Source organism: Polypterus senegalus, chromosome 15, assembly GCF_016835505.1.
Source record: "Polypterus senegalus isolate Bchr_013 chromosome 15, ASM1683550v1, whole genome shotgun sequence".
In the NCBI taxonomy this organism is placed as follows: Eukaryota; Metazoa; Chordata; class Cladistia; order Polypteriformes; family Polypteridae; genus Polypterus; species Polypterus senegalus.
In genome coordinates, this window is record NC_053168.1 from 5,511,338 (window position 1) to 5,530,809 (window position 19,472).

The 19,472-nt window shown below is 43.1% G+C and overlaps 1 protein-coding gene across 1 annotated transcript in view; it reads right to left on the bottom strand.

The window, feature by feature from the left end:
• cmtm7 (CKLF-like MARVEL transmembrane domain containing 7) overlaps positions 1-18,891 on the bottom strand; it is a 48,719-nt gene extending 29,828 nt beyond the window's left edge. Inside the window, exon 1 of the mRNA XM_039737174.1 lies at positions 18,567-18,891. Coding sequence (XP_039593108.1) covers positions 18,567-18,683 — 117 coding nt within the window. The 5' untranslated portion in view covers positions 18,684-18,891. The remainder of the gene's footprint in view (positions 1-18,566) is intronic.
• Between the last annotated feature and the right edge of the window lie 581 nt (positions 18,892-19,472).

Consider the following 19,472-nt stretch of genomic DNA (forward strand, 5'->3'; position numbering starts at 1 on the left):
ACAGTGATTAGACGGGTGAGAAGGACGGTCATATGGATTGAGGAAGAGGATCTAAAGTTACGCGAGGGAATGGCAACATGAAGAAGGTCAGACAGATATGGAGGGGCGAGGTTATGAACGGCCTTAAATGTTAACAGCAGAATTTTAAAATCAATTTCGAAACTTAATCGGGAGTCAATGAAGCTGCTGCAAGACCGGAGTAATATAGTGAATAGACGGGGTTCGAGTAATGATGCGAGCTGCAGAATTCTGGACTAGCTGAAGCTTAGGAAAACATTTATTAGAGAGACCAAAGAGGAGTCCAGACGAGAAGTAACAAGACTGTGAACAAGGATGGCAGGGGTATGGGGAGTGAGGGAGGGGTGGATGCGATTTAATATTACGTAGGTGGAAGTAAGCAGACCAGGTGATGTTATTAATGTGAGATTGGAAAGACTGAGTCCTGTCAAGGATGACACATAGACTCTTGACCTGATGTGAAGGGGAAATAAAAGAGTTATTAATAGCAAGTGAAAGATTATCATGATGATCTTGTACCAATGAGGAGAACCTCAGTTTTGTCACTGTTTAATTAAGAAAATTTGAAGAAAACTAGGATTTAATTCCACCAATGCAGTCAATAAGCGAAAGATGGTGGAAAAGAAGAGGTGGGTTTACTAGCAAGGTAATTCTGGGGGTCATCAGCATAACAGTGAAAATGAATGTTATATTTACGAAAGATATTGCCAAGGGGAAGAAGGTAAATAATAAAAAGAAGAGACCCCAGGACAGAGCCCACCTGAAGTAACCAGCGGTGGGTTAGGATGTAAAAGTTTTAAGCTGAATGAACTGAGTGCGGCCTGAGAGGTGGGATCTGGAACCAATCTAGTGGAGTGTGGGTAATGCCAATCAAAGATAATCTGTTAAGGAGAGTGGTAGGACAAATAGTACCAAAGGCTGCACTCAGATCAAGGAGGATGAGAATAATAATTAAACCAGAGTCATCAGCCATTAGGTGGTCATTAGTAATTTTAACAAGTGCCGTTTCTGTACTATGGAGTGGGCGAAAACCAGACTGGAACTTTTCATATAGATTATTATGAGATAAGTGGGAGTGAAGTTGGATAGATACTATTTTTTCAAGATTTCATGGAGATGAACGGCAAATTAGAAAATGGGGCAAAAATTATTGAAATTAGTAGGGTCGGCACCAGGTTTTTTCAGTATTGAGGTTATTGCAACAGTTTTTACCAGTAGTGAGAGAAGAGTGAATTATAGCAGAAATAAGAGGGACCAGAGAGGGGAGGCAGGCTTTAACCAGAACCTACCAGATTTAACAATGGCAAAGTCATTTCCGGTTCCGGCGCCCAGAACAACGTCACTTACGGTTCCGGTCTCTTGATGACATCACTTCCGCTTTCGGCCTTTAAAACCACCTCCCATCTCGCCACTAAGATCAGTTCAGTTTGGAACTCAATAAGGACACATCTTGGCTTATGGTTTGTCACACACGTGCGACTGGGAGGCAGCTAGAGGGCCTAAATAATAATAGTAGTACCACTCCGGACCAGGGGGTGGCGAGCTACACTAACTTTCTCTCTCTCCGTCCTCTGCAGACCTGTGGTATTATGGGTCCACAGCTCGCTCAGCAAAGGCCATTTATTTAAATGAATAATCACCGCGCTAGCGGTGGTTAAGTGAGGGGGCGTGGTGGCCGTAGCAAGCCGCAGGGCGATCTGCGATGTGAGCATTTCTCACCTAGTGCACAGGTGAGGGACTGCCCACATCCGTGATTGTTCCTGTGGCTAATGTGCTGCAGCTGCTATGGCCCCCCTCTCAATATAAAGAAGCGCGAGTCGGTTAAGAGGGGTGAGTAAAAAGAACAAAATGAAAGGGAGAAAAGGACGGAGGTTACAGGAAACGAGCGAGCAAGTCGGTGCAGGAGAGAGAGACACGGTGTGAGCGAACGAGTGCTCGCAAGCAGCTGTGTGGAAGCCTGGGTGTTAGGCCGACACCCAGGAGTCGTAGTAGAAGTTGCTCCCGCTGAGTGATCAAGTAGCGGGAGTGATCAGCGAAGGGCGAATGGCCGCGGAAGGCCAGAAAGGCAGCGGGAGGCTTGGTGGTGGATTCCCCAGCGTGTGCGTCCTGGCCGTGAACCAAGTGTGGGTCTGGGATGAGTGCTTGACGGAAGCCAGGGATAGGGAGGCCTCCAGACCCGTGTTGATGTGATGAGAGAAAGGGCAGCTGCAGAGAGAGCGTCTCGCCCGTTGTAAAGCCCAACTGGGAGAAGCAGGTGAGATGCTGGTGTAGAAGAGCACCGGCCTTGAAGTTGATTTTAAAAGACTGTTTCCTGATGAACGTTTTAACCTCGTTTTACAGGATTGTTTTTATATGGTTTTTTAACCTCCACATTTCTTTTAATGGAATATTTATTTAATGACTCTTTTTGAAAGACTTTGGGAATCACTGCACCTATTTAATTGAACACTTTGTTTTTGTTTTGATTGTTTTAAATAAAAGCACTTTGCACTTTTTATACCATCCCTTGCTCAAATGTTATTGCCTCACTGTCTAGCTCACCTCGGTAGCATTATCAACGGTGTTGGGTTCAAGGGCTCCCGAACAGTGGATGGGAGCATGGAGCAGAACCCGCATTGTCACAAGACCATCCACGGGAAATCCCACTAGGTACTTGATGACATCATTTCCGGTTCTGGTCCAGATGATGTCACTTCTTGTCACAGCCTTTAAAGCTGTCATCTTATCAAACTGAAATCAGTTCTGTTTGGGACTCAAACCTGTGAACTTCACAAGCAATTCAACCCATTTTGCAGCCAAGGCACAATATATGGGTGGGCTACCCCAAACCTTTTGATGTCTGTGGTCTGCTTTTGCGACTTGCTATATACCCCTTTTTGCAGCCAGGGACAACATACGGGTGGCTGCCCCAAACCCTTTTCGTGTGTTGAGACTTATTCTTTCACATCTTCTAAATCAGTCGAGTATTTTTGTGATGCTGCTTTAGACACCAAAGGAGCCAGCAGCATCGGGGGGGGAAAGACAGGAAGCAACCCTGGACAGAGCATGGCAAATTCACAACTGGGGCCGTGTAAAATAAACAATTCACGTCAAGACGCACATTGCAGACCAATGAATGGCTTCTTTGACTTTCATGGGTACAGCTCTTGTGCTCGTTTTGAAAAATGGCAACTACAGACTCGAAAAGGGCAGAAGCAGGCCACGGTGTCTTATGAAGCCATGAAACCCACCTGAAGAAATCACAAAAACCTGTGACGCCAACTGTCACTGGGGGGGAACCATGTCGAAAAAGGAGAGTCTGCAATGTGCACTTTTATTCCGCTTTAATTGACTATACGCACAGGGAGGTGCAGACGTACTTCCGGTGAAATCTCAGCCAGCTCAGTTACTTCCGTTGTCCATACTGCAGTTGTGATTTCTGCTTAAGTGGCGAGAATGTCCACGAAAAAGACGTTTTTAAAGGTTCAGCGTACAGATGGCTCTATAGCTGAACGTTATTGTGCACCTTTATGCCGAGTTTCCAGTAAGCACAACAAGGTAGTTAGTTTTGAAACATTTCCCTCTGATGTGGAAACCTGATCTACAGGGATTGTCACTATCCGGAGAGAGAGAGAGAGCTTTACAGTTAGTCTCCATAACCGAGTTTGTAGCCATCTTTTCACGAGACGGGAGCTGAGGCCGAGTGACGACTGTTGAAGAAGGGAGAGGTTCCTATGTTGCTTTGAGTCTAACAATTTCTCCATTCCACTTCCAAGACTGAGGATTTGAGAGAGAACAGACGGAGGATGACACACTGGGTGAGGAGGAGGAGGACCACGATAACACTTCGGCTCCAGATTCAGCAGTTGTCGGCCTAGCGCTTGATGAAAACGTGTCTCTCAGAGCAGAGATCTTCCATTGAGACACGTACAATGAAACGGCCGTTTGCTGGCTCAGACAGAGGAATTCACTTTTATTACAAGGTAAGATGTCCAGCAGACTCGTGTTATTATGTATCGTAGTACAGGCGTCGAGTGCCGCAATGGATGAATTCACTGCTCTTTACACATGGCTCTTTGAGGTGGCTCGTTATCTTTAAAAACGCGAGTGGTCTCCCCTCGACTTTCTCGTATACTCAGATGTGGGGATGGATATTTGAGGAGTAAATCACAAGACAAGGATTTTTATATTATGTACATTCAAGAACCATCAACAACAAATCAAATTTATAATATATTGAACAATTATTAGAAAAGTAAACTTAGATAAATCAGACTCTGCAGCTGCATGAACAAAAGGGAAAGTATCACTTCTGGATAGCGAAAATAGCCCAAAAATTGATAGAAATCTACATCTTGTACCTAATACATGTAAGCAAAATTTGCTTGACCGAAGTGAAAGCACACTCAAATTATTGTGTTTATATATACACACACACACACACACACACACACACACACACACATAGATATAATTCCAAAAATGGTATTTTCGGATTCAGGGAAGTCTAAAACGTGGAGATTCATCAAAATCTCAACATCGAATTATTGGACGATTACAATACATTCCCTCCAAGAAAGTAAATCAGACTCGGGGAGTTCTGAAAAGTTGAAATTCATCAAAATCGAATTTTTAAACGTGGAGATTCATCAAAATCTGGACATCGAATTTTTGGACGATTACAATACTTTCCCTTTCCCTACTACGAGCGAGTAAACTGGACTCGGGGGGGTCTAAAACAGGGGTCTCAAACTCCAGTCCTGGAGGGCCACAGTGGCTGCAGGTTTTCATTCTAACAATTTTCTTAATTAATGACCTGTTTTTGTTGCTAATTAACTTCTTTTGAATTAATTTTAATTGAATTGTTTTTTAAGATTTGTTCCTCTGAATTGCTTCATCTCTTTCTTTAAACAGAAATGAAATGTGAAGTGAGTGAGCTGACAGAAGACCAACTCAGTCAGGGCTTCAAACTCCAACAAATTTCGCTCCAATCAGTTGCTTAATCAGGCGCTGAGTCTTGTTGTTAATTAAACACGTTCTTTAATTCTATGGCTTGTTGCTGCTCTCTTTGTGCAATAGCAGACATTTGCAAAATTGTTGATTTTTCTCTTTTCTAAGAGCTCTGATAAAATGTTTTGTGGACCTGAGCAGATCAGCATTTTTCAGACCACCACCCTTTTTATTTTCAGATACTGTATGTAGTTTGCTGGTCACGTTTTGGCTCATTTTATATCTCATTATTGTTTGGTAGCCGATTAAAGGAAAAAGAAACAATTAAGGGGTCTGAGTTTTCAAGAGCAAGTCAAATAAAATGAATGTAAAAGAAGTGAATTAGCAGCAAAAACAGGTCCCTAATTAAGAAAAGGGTAAGAATGATGAGGCCCTCCAGGACTGGTCGCGGTTGAATTTTTGGATGATTACAATACTTTCCCTATACTTTGTATATGAGAAAGTATAAAAAGGACTGCTTACCTTTGCCGCAGTAGAAAAAGAGCATGCGACTGTGCAGCGTTGTCGTTTTTATAGGCACTCCCGCTATTGATGATGTACTACCAGTTCAATCTTTTGGTGATTCACCCCTGGCTGATATAATTCGTCCAGTGCCGTGGCAGTATTAAGCTTAGCTACATATTCACCTGTCCCTGAATAAAGTTTGATGACTAATTATTAAGCACCTTTTATTAGCTAACTAAAAAGATTACAATATGCAAGCTTTCAAGGCAACTCAGGCCCCTTCTTCAGGCGAAATGTACTACTGAGACTGGAGTTGCCTGCGTTTATAGAGACACCAGGACAAATAACAACATTGGAAAAACTTTAAGTGAGACATCTTCAATGTAAAAAATGAACAGACCCCTCCAGATGAAAATTCATCAAGCAATAGAGGAGAACAATGTATGGTCAAGATCTTTGGATAAAATGACTGTCCAACAAACGTCTTTTTAAGTTTCTGATGCGTTTTCCCATACAATGCGTATCTGTAGTCAGGTCGAAAGCTTGCATATTGTAATCTTTCTAGTTGGCCAACAAAAGGAGTCATTTTGCTTGACTTTTCTCTACATTCATAATGGCTAACACGGTACAACACCCTAGTACTCACTACATGACTAATTATTGAAATTCTGTGCTTTTTTTTTTTTTTTTAAGAAGCCTAACGTAATCACACGTTTGTCCCATGTCATCGTAGACACAAGTTTTTAATATATCCGGATCTTACCTTTGTAATTGCAGATGTGCCTTAAAACTTACGGTTTAAAATAAAATCCTGCAGTACTTCTTTATATTCCCTGCCTTGTATCCCAATAAATACAAGTTATCGCCAATATACGAACAACCTCACTGTGCTTCACTCAATCAGAATATGGAAGCAATGTAGGAAGTACTTTAAGACAGAGTAGCTTTTAACCGTGGCACCTCAGCACGAGAGCCGCCTTTTCCCACCCTCTCAAACGTGCGCAGTTTTTTAACATCTGGAAAACATTTGGTATTAAATCACTTAGAGATCTGTACATAGACGACGTCTTCGCCTCCTACGAACAATTACACTCCAAATCTAACTTACCAGCAACACATTTCTTTCGCTACCTTCAAATTCATAACTTTGCTAAACAGACCTTGCTCAATTTTCTTCACTTCCCACCTAGCTCTATACCGGAAATAATATTGCTTAGTCTCGAGGACTCAGACAGCATTTCTGTAATATATACAACTATTTTACAGTCCCTCCCTTTCAAAGATCCAAAAGAAAAGTGGGAAAAGGATCTCTTAATCAATATTTCAGAAAAGTAGTGGAAAGTAGCAATGCAGAGAATTCACTCGAGCTCCATATGCGCAAAGCATACAATTATTCAACTTAAAATTATATATCGGGCACATTTGTCTCTTTTAAAATTGTCCAAAATGTTTCCAGGACATGCGAACGTTGCAATCGAGCTCCAGCCTCACATGTTTTGGGCGAGCACCAAATTAAAATCATTCAGGACCAAAATGCCTTTCAGACAGCCTGGGAGGTCACAATCCCACCTAACCCATTAACAGCCGTGTGTGGTGGGCTCACAGAGGGGCTTAGAGTTGAGAAGGACAAACAAACTGTAATGGCCTTTACTTCACTATTGGCATGTAGACTTATCTTGCTCAATTGGAAGAATCCTAACTCTCCTATTCTACGTCAGCCGGTAACTGATGTTACTGTATATACTATTTGAAACTGGAAAAAATCAAACTCTCACTAAGGGCTCATTTTAACTTAACACATCATGGCTGCCACGCATTCCCAGAGTTTAAATGACGCTTCCTCTGCGCAGGTCCTCAGAAATTAACGCAACGTGAGAGTGGTCTCGTCTGTTACGGGAGATGGACGTCTGAAGCGGAGCTTCGTTTATTATTTCTCTTATTTCTTATTATTCCGAGGTATCCTGTATTTACCCAACCCGAGGAGCTTCTACTACAGTATATAAACATGAGTAACAAGAAAGGGGGTCAGAAAGAAACGGAAAAGAAACCTAAAGCTACATCCAAGTCTAGACAGGCATCAAGTCCAAGTGCAAGGTATGGCTTTTCAGAGACTGACCTGGAACTGGCAGGCGAAAGCACAGACTTCCCAGGATCCCGCTCCACTGCATCATCTCCAGTCGAGATCGAAAATGGGAGCGAAGGTGCAAGTGATGCTGGTCACGATAGCTCGTCGATTCCAGAAGATCACTCGAAACTGGAAATGGCCTTGCAGTCCGTGCTTTCATCTACTCCTCGCGAGCCGGGAGCATTGGCTGCAACGGGGATTGCCACTTCACCCGCGGAGCATGAAAGCCGAAACGATTTGTCTGAACTGAAGGTAATGATCACAACAATGGCCACAGCCATAAATGAGCTAAAGACAGACATTCAGAAAAATATAAAGAAAGAAAGTGAGAAGCTGCAGCTGGAGATGCAGGATAATAAAGACTTGGAAAAACGTATAGTATATACAATCGCTTTGATGCAGCCTTTAAATGTATGTTGGGTAAAAATTGAGGAACACATTCAGGAAAATGTGTCCAAACTGAGGGCACTTGCCGATCAGCTGAAAGACGTTAAGCAGACATTCAAGACTCGAATTGAAACAGCTGAACATTTGGCATCTACCGCTGCTGGCAGAGCTACAGCTGAGAATTCTGAATGCAAAAACCTCGGAGGCAGACTTGCGGCTCAGGAAGATGGATGCAGAAAGAATAATATTAGAATCGAAGGTCTACCTGAGAATTGTGAAAGTCCAAACCCAGTGAAACTCATAGCTGGACTATTCTCAAAAATAACTGGAGACAACTTTAAATCAGATGCCGAGATAGCGACAGCTTATCGCATATGTATGCACCTAAAATCTGGAATAGCTTGCCAATAGGAATTCGCCAGGCTAATACAGTGGAGCACTTTATAAAACTGCTAAAAACTCATTACTTTAACATGGCTTTCTCATAACTTTATTTTAGTTTAATCCTGATGCTCTGTATATTCAATTAATTATCATTACTATTCATGGTAGCTCCAAAATCCGTACTAACCCCTACTCTCTCTTCTGTTCTTTTTCCGGTTTTCTGCGCCACCACCACCTGATCAAAGCAACGCAATGTTCCTACACTGATGGATTAAAAGCCAAAAGTCCACGTGACCGTCATCAAGAAGTCGTCCCATGAGAACCCTGAATACAATGAGGACTGATCATTTATGTTAGGTAGAGTGCCCAGAGTGGCTGGGCGGTCTCATGGCCTGGAACCCCTGCAGATTTTATTTTTTCTCCAGCCGGCTGGAGGTTTTTTTTTTTGTTTTTTTCTGCCCTCCCTTCCCATATGACCTTACTTTTATTCTATGTTAATTAGTGTTCTCTTATTTTAATTCTTACTTTGTCTTTTTTTTCTCTTTCTTCATCATGTAAAGCACTTTGGGCTACATTATTTGTATGAAAATGCGCTATAGAAATAAATGTTGTTGTTGCTATCGATCAAATACCTCTAAACCTAGGACTTTGTTCGCTTCGAGAGATTACAATTTAAGCTTAATGTAATGTCACTTCTCAGACAGAAACAAGAGATTATATTGAAAAACTAGCAAAATACCCGTGCTTCGCAGTGGAGAAGTAGTGTGTTAAAGAAGTTATGAAAAAGAAAAGGAAACATTTTAAAAATAACGTAACATGATTGTCAATGTAATTGTTTTGTGAGTGTTATGAGTGTTGCTGTCATCGAGGATTTGATTATCCTTATTTGTTTCAATCAGGTTCATATTTGGAGGACATGTTGTGTTCAATTTGCATTCCGTGTTTGTCAACCGTTATAAAGATAATAGGTTTCATTCATCGAAGTGTTCGCTACTCGTAAATCTAAGATGTTTAACAGGCATTCCCGGTATTAACTTGTGGATTTGCCTGTGAATATGTAGCGGCAGCGTGTCAATTAACTTGTGGATTTTTCTGCGAGTATTTGGCGGCAGCGTCACGGAGTTGTTTTCGTCTAGCTGCATCAGAAAATGTACCACTTCATCTGACACGCCTCCTTTTTACAGTTTTCTCACAGCTTGGATTGCTGCTGTCATAATCGGTTTGAGTTTCATGGTTTGTTTCAATGACGACAGTATTTGCAGGACTTGTGTTGAAGTGACATTCAGTATCTGTCAAGCGTTGTAAGCATACAACCGGCTTCATCGATAACTTCGCATTCAGCTTTTGAGAGTTTAAACATTCATAAACATTAAAGTGTCCACTACTGAAATCGTCACCTGTGAATCTAAGATGTTTAAGAGGCATTGGTGGTTGTTTAGCGGCAGCATGTCTATGAACTTATGGAACTGCCTGCGAGTATTTAGCGACAGAGTCTCTATTAACTTGTGGATTTTTCTGCGAGTATTTGGCAGCAGCGTCATGAAGTTGTTTCCGTATAGCAGCATCAGCAAATGTACCACGATGTCTGACACGCCTCCTTTTTACTGTTTTCTCACAGCTTGGATTGCTGCTGATGGACGGCCTTATATGGGCAGGGAGTCAAGTATGTGGGAGGCGTGGTAATGGGGGATGCAACTCCGCCTCACATGGCAACCGAGCTGCAGGCTATGGGCGTATATATGTACGTAAGTAGTATTCAGTTATGACCGTTACGCATAGAATTTCAAAATGCTACTTCACTGAGCAGATCAACAGCCCACAAGTTTCATTGACTTGATGCTATACTCGGATTCAAAAGGGTTCCTTTCATTTTTTTGAGCAGCACACATTAAACTGGACTCGGGTTTATGGTCTGGCAACCTTTTGTATACAGTAAGCAGATTCTCCTTATTGTCTCATCAATCCCAAACACATGCAGGTTTGGTAAACTGGGGACTGTAAACCGAACATACGCTACTTTTAAATCTTCTGTTCAGTAACCTTACAACCTGGGGGTAGAAATGGACCCTACATCTACTGCTGTGAGTACCAATGGCCTGGAAGGAGTGAATGTCATGTCTGCACTCTTCTCTTCAATGAAAAGCAGAAACATGTCCCAGTCAGGACAAAAGCCCACTGGATGCCACATTCCTGTGCATATCCACCATCACAACAACAAGAAAAAATAATGTCGACAATCTGCCTAATTCAACATCTTGGAGGTGTTGCTGGTGAAGAACAGGGCAAAAGAGTCACACACACAAAGAGGAAGTGTGAGCTGCCTATGGGCAGTGCCCATGTTGACAACTGAAACCCACGCAGACACAGAGAGAACATGCAAACTCTACACAGGGTGGACCCGAGAAGCGAACCCGGGTCTCCTAACTGCGAGGCAGCAGCGCTACCCACTGCGTCACCGTGCCGCCCCCACATACTTGTTCATTGCTAACTTTGATTTTCGATTTCAGTTTTATTCATTATTAAGCACAGCACTTCTCTTTAAAAAAAGAACACACACTGCCTTATAACTGTGAACATCGTAAGTGCAACTGAGGAGGCAACAAGAAGGAAACCCCGGAATGGAGTAAAGTCCTCAAGAACTTAAGGCCGGGGCTGACCGACTCTGTGGTGTCCCATGCCACCTATTCAGTCTACCGCTAACATCCCACAAAGTGTTACTGCTACAGAAAACATCCGGGACTGAGCTCGCTCCAAAGATGACAGGCCCTTCTTCACCTAATGACAGCAGACTCACGTCGACCTCGTGAAGTGCTTTGAAAGGCTGGTCCTGAACTCTGTGCTTACTTTTCAAAGACCACTTGGACCCACTGCAGTGTGCCTAGCAGACAAAGACTAGAGGGGAAGATGTCATTTTTACATCCTTTGCATGTCCTAGAACTCTAATCCAGCCACAGGGGATGCACAAAGCAGTGTGTTTCTTCATGCCGGTCCTGAGCCCGGATAAATGGGGAGGGTTACATCAGGAAGGGCATTGGGTGTAAAAGTTTGTCACAACATGAAGTTATGGGAAAGAGTAATGGAAGCTCGGTTAAGTAGTGAGGTGATGATTAATGAGCAGCAGGATGGTTTCATGCCAAGAAAGAGCACCACAGATGAGATGTTTGCTCTGAGGATGTTGATGGAGAAGCAGAGAGAGAAGGCCAGAAGGAGTTGCATTGTGTCTTTGTGGACATGGAGAAAGCAAATGACAGGGTGATTGAGAGGAGCTGTGGTATTGTATGAGGAAGTCAGGAGTGGCAGAGAAGTACGTAAGAGTGGTACAGGATATGTACGAGGGAAGTGTGACCGTGGTGAGGTCTGCGGTAGGAGTGACGGAGGTGGGATTAAATCAGGGATCAGCTCTGAGCCCTTTCTTATTTGCAATGGCGATGGACAGGCTGACAGATGAGATTAGACAGGAGTCCCCGTGGACTGCGATGTTTGCTGATGACATTGTGATCTGTAGTGACAGTAGGGAGCAGGTTGAGGAGACCCTGGAGAGGTGAAGATATGAGAGGAGAGGAATGAAGGTCAGTAGGACCACCAAGACAGAATACATGTGAGTTAGTGAGATGGAGGTCAGTGGAATGGTGAGGATGAGGGGAGTAGAGTTGGCGAAGGTGGAAAAGTTTAAATACTTGAGATCAACAGTACAGAGTAATGGGGATTGTGGAAGAGAAGTGAAGAAGAGAGTGCAGGCAGAGTGGAGTGGGTGGAGAAGAGTGTCAGGAGTGATGTGTGACAGACGGGTATCAGCAAGAGTGAAAGGGAAGGTCTACAGGACGGTAGTGAGACCAGTTATGTTATATGGGTTGGAGACAGTGGCACAGGAGACAGAGCTGGAGGTGGCAGAGTTAAAGATGTTAAGATTTGCATTGGGTGTGACGAGGATGAACAGGATTAGAAACGAGGACATTTAGAGGGTCAGCTCTGGTTGAATGATTTGGAGACATTTCAGAGAGGCGAGATTGTGCTGGTTTGGACATGTGCAGAGGCGAGGTGCTGGGTATACTGGGAGAAGAATGCTACGGCTAGAGCAGTTAGGCAAGAGGAGGAGAGGAAGGCATAAGAGAAGGTTTATGGATGTGGTGAGAGAGGATATGCAGGTGATGGGTGTAATGGAACAAGATGACGAGGACAAGAAGATATGGAAGAAGGTGATCTGTTGTGGTGACCCCTAATGAGAGCAGCTAAAAGAAGAAGAAGAAGAAGACATGTCCTAGAACTCAAGGCCAGCGACATTCTGTATGTTGTGGTGTGTTGCGCTGGTAACGTCACTTCAAGAGAGGCCCACCAGAGCAAAACAAGAAGGCAGGCCCAGGGATGGAATGCTGTAGTGTAGGGCAGAAGAATTCAAAGCTGATGGCCATTATGAACAAAGTGCACATCCTCTCTATGACACACTAGCACTGAAGACTTCATTTACAGCAAAATATTCAGAAGAAGGGCATCAGGAAACACAACTGGGGCTCCTTCATAACGCCTCACTGGGACTGCTCTCTTACTTTTAGTCAAGTTAGACGTTCTGTCTATCATACACTGCCTTTCTATCTATCCATCTATCTATCCATCCATCATACAGTGCCATTCTATCTATTTATCCATCATACAGTGCCTTTCTTTCTTTCTATTTATCTATCATACAGTGTCTTTATCTATCCATCTATCTATCCATCATACAGTGCCTTTCTTTCTTTTTATTTATCTATCTATCATATAGTGCCTTTCTATCTATTCATCTATCTATCCATCATACAGTGCCCTTCTTTCTTTCTCTTTCTATTTATCTATCATACAGTGCCTTTCTATCTATCCATCTGTCTATCAATCTATCTATCCATCTTTCCATCATACAGTGTCTTTCTATCTATCCATCTATCTGTCTATCAATCTATCTATCCATCATACAGTGCCCTTCTTTCTTTCTTTCTTTCTATTTATCTATCATACAGCGCCTTTCTATCTATCCATCTGTCTATCAATCTATCTATCCATCATACAGTGCAATTCTATCTATCTGTCTATCATACAGTGCCTGTTGTTCTATCAATCCATCTGTCTTATAGTGCCTTTCTATCCATACACCCATCTATCTAACTATCTGCTATATAGTGTCCATCTGTCTGTCTTTCTAGCCATCCATCCATGCTGGAAGCTTAATTCCTGTAGGGAAGCCCTGTTGGTTTCCATAGAGGCAGCCAGGGGATGCAGCGGAGATTTGTAAAATCGACCTCAGTTTGTCCCACAAGTGCTCCCCATGGCCCACGTCCCACCCAGGCGAGTTGGAGTCGGGTGGAAGAGGACAAAGCTTACTTGGGAGGAGTGGAGGAAGGACAGCGGAAGAGAGAAGAGAAGAGAGAATACTGGTGTTTGTGCGGCCTTTCCAGATGCCTCCGTGAGGTTCTTGGCTGTAACACTCCTTATATTTGATGTTGTCTGTGTGGTTGTGTTTGGGCTTCAGGGCCTACAGCGCCCCCTAGTGGCCACACTATTTCAGTCACATTGCGTCCTTCTTATCTATTGTATACTTTCACGTCTACCTATCTGTGCTTTATGAAATGTTTTGTGATTAAACTCTCCAGGAGAGGCACTGTTTAAAAGTAATATTAACATTATGTTTTTAAAAATAAATATGCCGTATTGCTATTTTAAAACAGGATTCTTTAAAGGAGTCCTTAATGGCCCTTCTGCTTCAGGAAGTAATTTACACATCTTAAAAGTTTTCCTTCCCCTTTTTGCATCAGCACAGCTTCTCATAAATTCAACTTGCACTCAAATGCATCATTTTAAGCTGACCCTAAAAAGACATTCACACTCTGTGCATGTCAGTATCTACCTTGACTTTCAGTAAACTGTAGCATTTCACAAATCTAGTCATGCACTGTTTCCTAAATTCTCTTATAACTCAAATCTGGGTTGTGGAGACATGGAACAACAACAACAACATTTATTTCTATAGCACATTTTCATACAAACAGTAGCTCAAAGTGCTTTACATAATGAAGAATAGAAAAATAAAAGACACAATAAGAAAACAAAATAAGTCAACATTAATTAACATCGAATAAGAGTAAGGTCCAATGGCCAGGGGGGACAGAAAAAACAAAAAAAACTCGGAGAAAAAAAATAAAATCTGTAGGGATTCCAGGCCATGCCTCTGAACTTATACTTGCAGCCATAGACACAAAGCAGACGTGCACAGGATGCACAGCCTCACTCATACTGGGCTAGTTCATGATTGCCAAACAACATAACCTATACGGCTTTAGGGCTGTGGAACACGGCCCGGACACAGACAGGCAGACATGATTTTAAATCACCCAACAGACATTTATTTACAATCCCTATTATTGACAGTGCACACACAACCCCAAACTCCAGGCCTCACAATGCCTGTGCCTCTTCAGGTGCGCCTCCACTCCGTTCCACCAAGACTTCATCTTCTACACTCCCAACTCCAGCCATCGGATGGAGGGAGGCGGCCCCTTTTATACACACCCGGACGTGCGCCAGGTGCCTCCCGATTAGCTTCCGCTGGCACTCCCCAGTGTGGTGGAAGTACCAGCTGCGCACCCGGAAGCACTCCGGGTGTCCCTGGTCTTCTTCCCCCAGAGCACTTCCGGGTGTGGCGGAAGTGCTGAGGGCCAGGGGCTCCTCAGGCATTGGGGCGCCCCCTGGCGGTGACCACGGGCCCCTATAGGGTTGAGCTTCTAAGCTCTGTTCCTGTGGTCCCCAAAGCCACCAGAGCGGTCACCCCCCTCGTGGTCTGGAGAAGGCATAAGCCCTCCTCTGGTCCTTCCGGACATCCCGGCTGGGTACACCACCCTCAGCCACTCGCCACAGGGCGCAGGAGGAAACCAAAGACACCAGGAGAACATGCAGACCATACAGAGGCATCCACCAGACTAGAACTTGAACCCACTGCTGTGAGGCCAATAGCAGTAACCACGGTGCTGGACTTTTGTTATTTTCTTGCTGTGAACTGTCCAATTTTTATCATAAAAAAGTCTCTGTATAAATTCATTGCCTTCAGAAAGTATTCAGGCCTTTGCACGCATTACTGTTTTGGAATATTAATTTTATTTATATCGATACATTTCGCCATTTTTGCCCATCAATTTTCACTCAATAACCCATACTGACAAAGTGAAAACAGGTTCTTAGAAAGATCTGCAAATGTAGTCAATCTTTCATTCACAGACGTAGTCAGACCCTTAATCCAGAAGCCCCTTTGGAGACAATTCCAGATTTCCAGTCGTCTTGGGTAAGTCTCTACAAGCTTTGCACACCTGGGTTTGGCCAGTTTATCCCATTGTTCCTGGCAGATCCTTGCAAGCCCCATTAGACTGGATGGGAAGTGTCTATAAATGGCCATCTTCGGGTCTCTCCATAAATGTTCTATGGAGGTTACATCTGGGTTTTTGCCGAGACACTCAAGGACAGTCAGACACTTGTCCTGAAGACACTCCAGCATTGTCCTGGTGGTATACTTCAGGTCACTGTCACACTGAGATGTGAAGAGCCGTCCTAGTCTGAGGTGGGGTGCAATCTGGAGCAGGCTTTCTTCAAGGACCTCTCAGTATTGGGCTGCACTCATCCTTCCCTCAATTCAGATTTTTTTGATGTTTATTAAATTTGCAATCCTGTCAGAAAATATGTTTTCAGTTTTTCATTATGGAGTAGACTGCTGAGCAAAAACGGCAAATTTATCCATTTAAAAGGAAACCCACAAAACCCTCTGCAAAAGAGAAGGGAAACTGGGATACTGTGTAAAATGTAAATAAAAACAGAACGTGATGATCTGCAACTCATTTACACCCCCCATTTAATCGAAAACGGGACAATGACAACATATCAAATATTGAAACTGAGACAGTGTGTTGTTTTGTGAAAAATATCTGTTCATTTTTAAATTGATGCCAGGTAAATGGTTTAAAAAAGTTGGGACAAGAAAACAAAAGACTGGAAAAGTTGTGGAATAATAAAATAAAAATAAATAAAAAAGCTGGTGAGGTTAATTGGCAACTGGTCAGTCACATGACGGGGTATAAACAGAGCATCCCAGAGAGGCAGAGTCTCTCAGAAATAAAGAGCAATGGTGCAACAAATTCAAGAAGAATCCTCAACGCAAAACTGCAAGGATTTGCGATTTCAGCATCTATGGAACACAAAATCATTAAAAGAGTCACAGAATCCAGAGAAATCACCTGCACGCAAGCGACAAGGACAGACACCATCAATACTGGATGGCCGTGATCTTCGGGCCCTCAGGCGGCGCAGACACCACTCTGTAGTGGAAATCACTGCACAGGCTCAGGCACACTTCTGAAAACTAATGTCTGTGAACACAGTTCATCGCCGCATCCGCAAAGGCAAGGTAAAATCCGCCATACCAAGAAGAAATCAGACATAGACATGATGTGCAAACACCGTGGCCTTCTCTGGGCCTGAGCTCATTTAAGATGGGCTGAGGCAAAGTGGACAGAACTGTCCTGTGCTTTGATAAATCCTACACTTGAAATTCTTTTTGAAAATTGTACATGCTGCTACCTCCAGGCTAAAAAGGAGAAGATCACCTGTCTTATAATCAGATAGATAGATAGATAGATACATAGACAGATATGAAAGGCGCTATATAATAGATAGATAGATAGATAGATATGAAAGGCACTATATAATAGATAAATATATAGATGATAGATATGAAAGGTGCTATATAATAGATAGATAGATAGATAGATAGATAGATATGAAAGGCAGTATATAATAGATAGATAGATAGATAGATAGATAGATAGATAGATAGATAGATAGATATGAAAGGCAGTATATAATAGATAGATAGATTTTTTCCTTTCTAAGGATATCATAAAAATTCAATTCAATTCAATTCCCAACACAGTGCCATATTTTCCCATTTCCACAATTTTTTTTTTTTTTGGTAAATTGTTGCTGCCATCAAATTGAAAATTAGCCTATTGCTAAACTGGCCAATGTGCTGGGTCACCCTATGCTGGATTGGCATCCTGTCTAGGGTTTGGTCCTGCCTTGTTCCCTTTGTTAGCTGGGATAGGCTCCAGTAACCCCTGTGACTCTGGTTTGGATTAAGCAGGTGAGATTTTTTTTTTTCATTTTACTTACTTTTTCATTTATTTAAATGCACTTTATTCAGTTATTATTGTTTTTTCCAACATGTTCTATATAAATGTATTTATGTGTTTTATATAATGTTTTTTCATAAAAAATATGAAATTCTCCCAGTTCATTTTATTAATTTAGACTTTGATCTTAAATAATGTTCATAATTTCTACCATGCTGGGCAAGTTGGTGTTTTTTTTTTTAAACTAGGGACTCCCAAGTTCCTACAATTGTTTCTGACTAGACTAGGGTCGGTTCCTAACTTGAGTCCGAATAGCTTGCGGCAACTGGAGGTCCTGACCCTGAATGGCGGGGTTTCCATAGCATTACAGACGCAAACACTCCCTGAAAAAGTAGAATTTAAAGCGCTGACAAATGTCGCTTTGAAGTAAATGATTAGATCGAGCACACAGGAAGCTACCCCGCTGACATTTAATTAAAATGACCGTGACTGTCACCTATAACGAACCAGCGAGTTTTTGACTGTCGTATTTCTGGCTCTGTTCCTCTCACACACACACACACACAAACTCGAGAGATTTTATACGTAACAGATTGTTCAAGTTCACACCACTGCAGGCCGAGCAGGAATGTGCCTCGAGTTTCTGTTGTGTAACAACACTCGCACATACAGTTAGTTTCACCTACAAATAACGGCACGGCACAGATTTGCTACCCTGAGGCCAACGTAATGGAAATCCACTTCACAAACTGGCATACTGAATAAAGTAGCGCGACTGGTGTAACTGGGCACAGTTCGCTTCGTACCCTAGCGTGGTGAAGGGGCAGCGCTTTCAGGATACACCACACACACACAAATCACACTGCCACCACCACGCCACACACAAACTGCCAGACAAGAATTCTTTCTGCCAATCTAATAGCGCCCTCTTAACTCAACCCGTTGCATCTGCCAAGAGAAGCGGATGACTGTTGAAATAAAAAGGGGGTTTGCCCACAACTTCTAGAAAGAAAAGTTTTCACTTTTTATTTACTCTAAAAATGACAACTTCCATCCTACATTAAATGATCATTTCTTACCATTTGCATAATCTTCAGAATCCCTTGAGATGACCTGAAGAAGGCTGCGTCCACCGTCACCGTGGCGTTACTCAATGCGACGGCGGTGGCCGACGACGTGAAGATAGAGGGGGCCATAATGACTTTCCGAAATGGCAACTCTTTCCTGGCAGTTTATACTCTTTTTTTCTTTCCTAAATCCGACTAACTTCAGTTACACACTGCAGCCCCGTAAGTTTGCTAAAGTGGCAGCCCCAAACTGAGTTACACGACGGGGCGGGGTTTGAGCCTAGCCGAGAACACAAACCGCGCGTATCGAGGAGATTCACGCCTTCCGCTAAACGTCACTCAACGGACAGAGCGCGGGGTGCGAGAGTGCGGCAAGCTTACCACTACGTCACTTCCTCTTGATGTGGGCATTCTGAGTAAATCGCAATTATGAAATGTGGGGTACAAGTGCTGGAGCTGAGCTACGAGCGTAAGAATGGCAGCATTTTTATAAGTAGCAACAGCAGCCGCCGCTTGCCGAACTGGAGAAGCACAACAGTGTGGAACTGCAGCCGGCAATACCTATGGTCTGAAACGGAACGCCCACAGAATCAAATTATTAATCGAAATAGCCAAGATTGCATCTAAACATGTATGAACAGGGCCGGAGTGAGATTGTCTTTCAGCCCTGGACTGTCATGATATAGACCTGTCCACCCCGAGAGGGGCATTATTACTAGGCTGCTATGGTAACTGGCAGCAAAGGAAAAGGGGAGATACTTTTTCTATTATTGTGACGCAAGTCGGTGGGGCCTCCCTCTTCACCCGGCTGCTGGCTGGTAGTTCCCAAATTTTCGGGGTACACTGCACTATCAAAGAAATAACACGAAAGGATTAGTGGCAAGGAATTAACTGGCAACATGGCGTGCTGTGCATGCG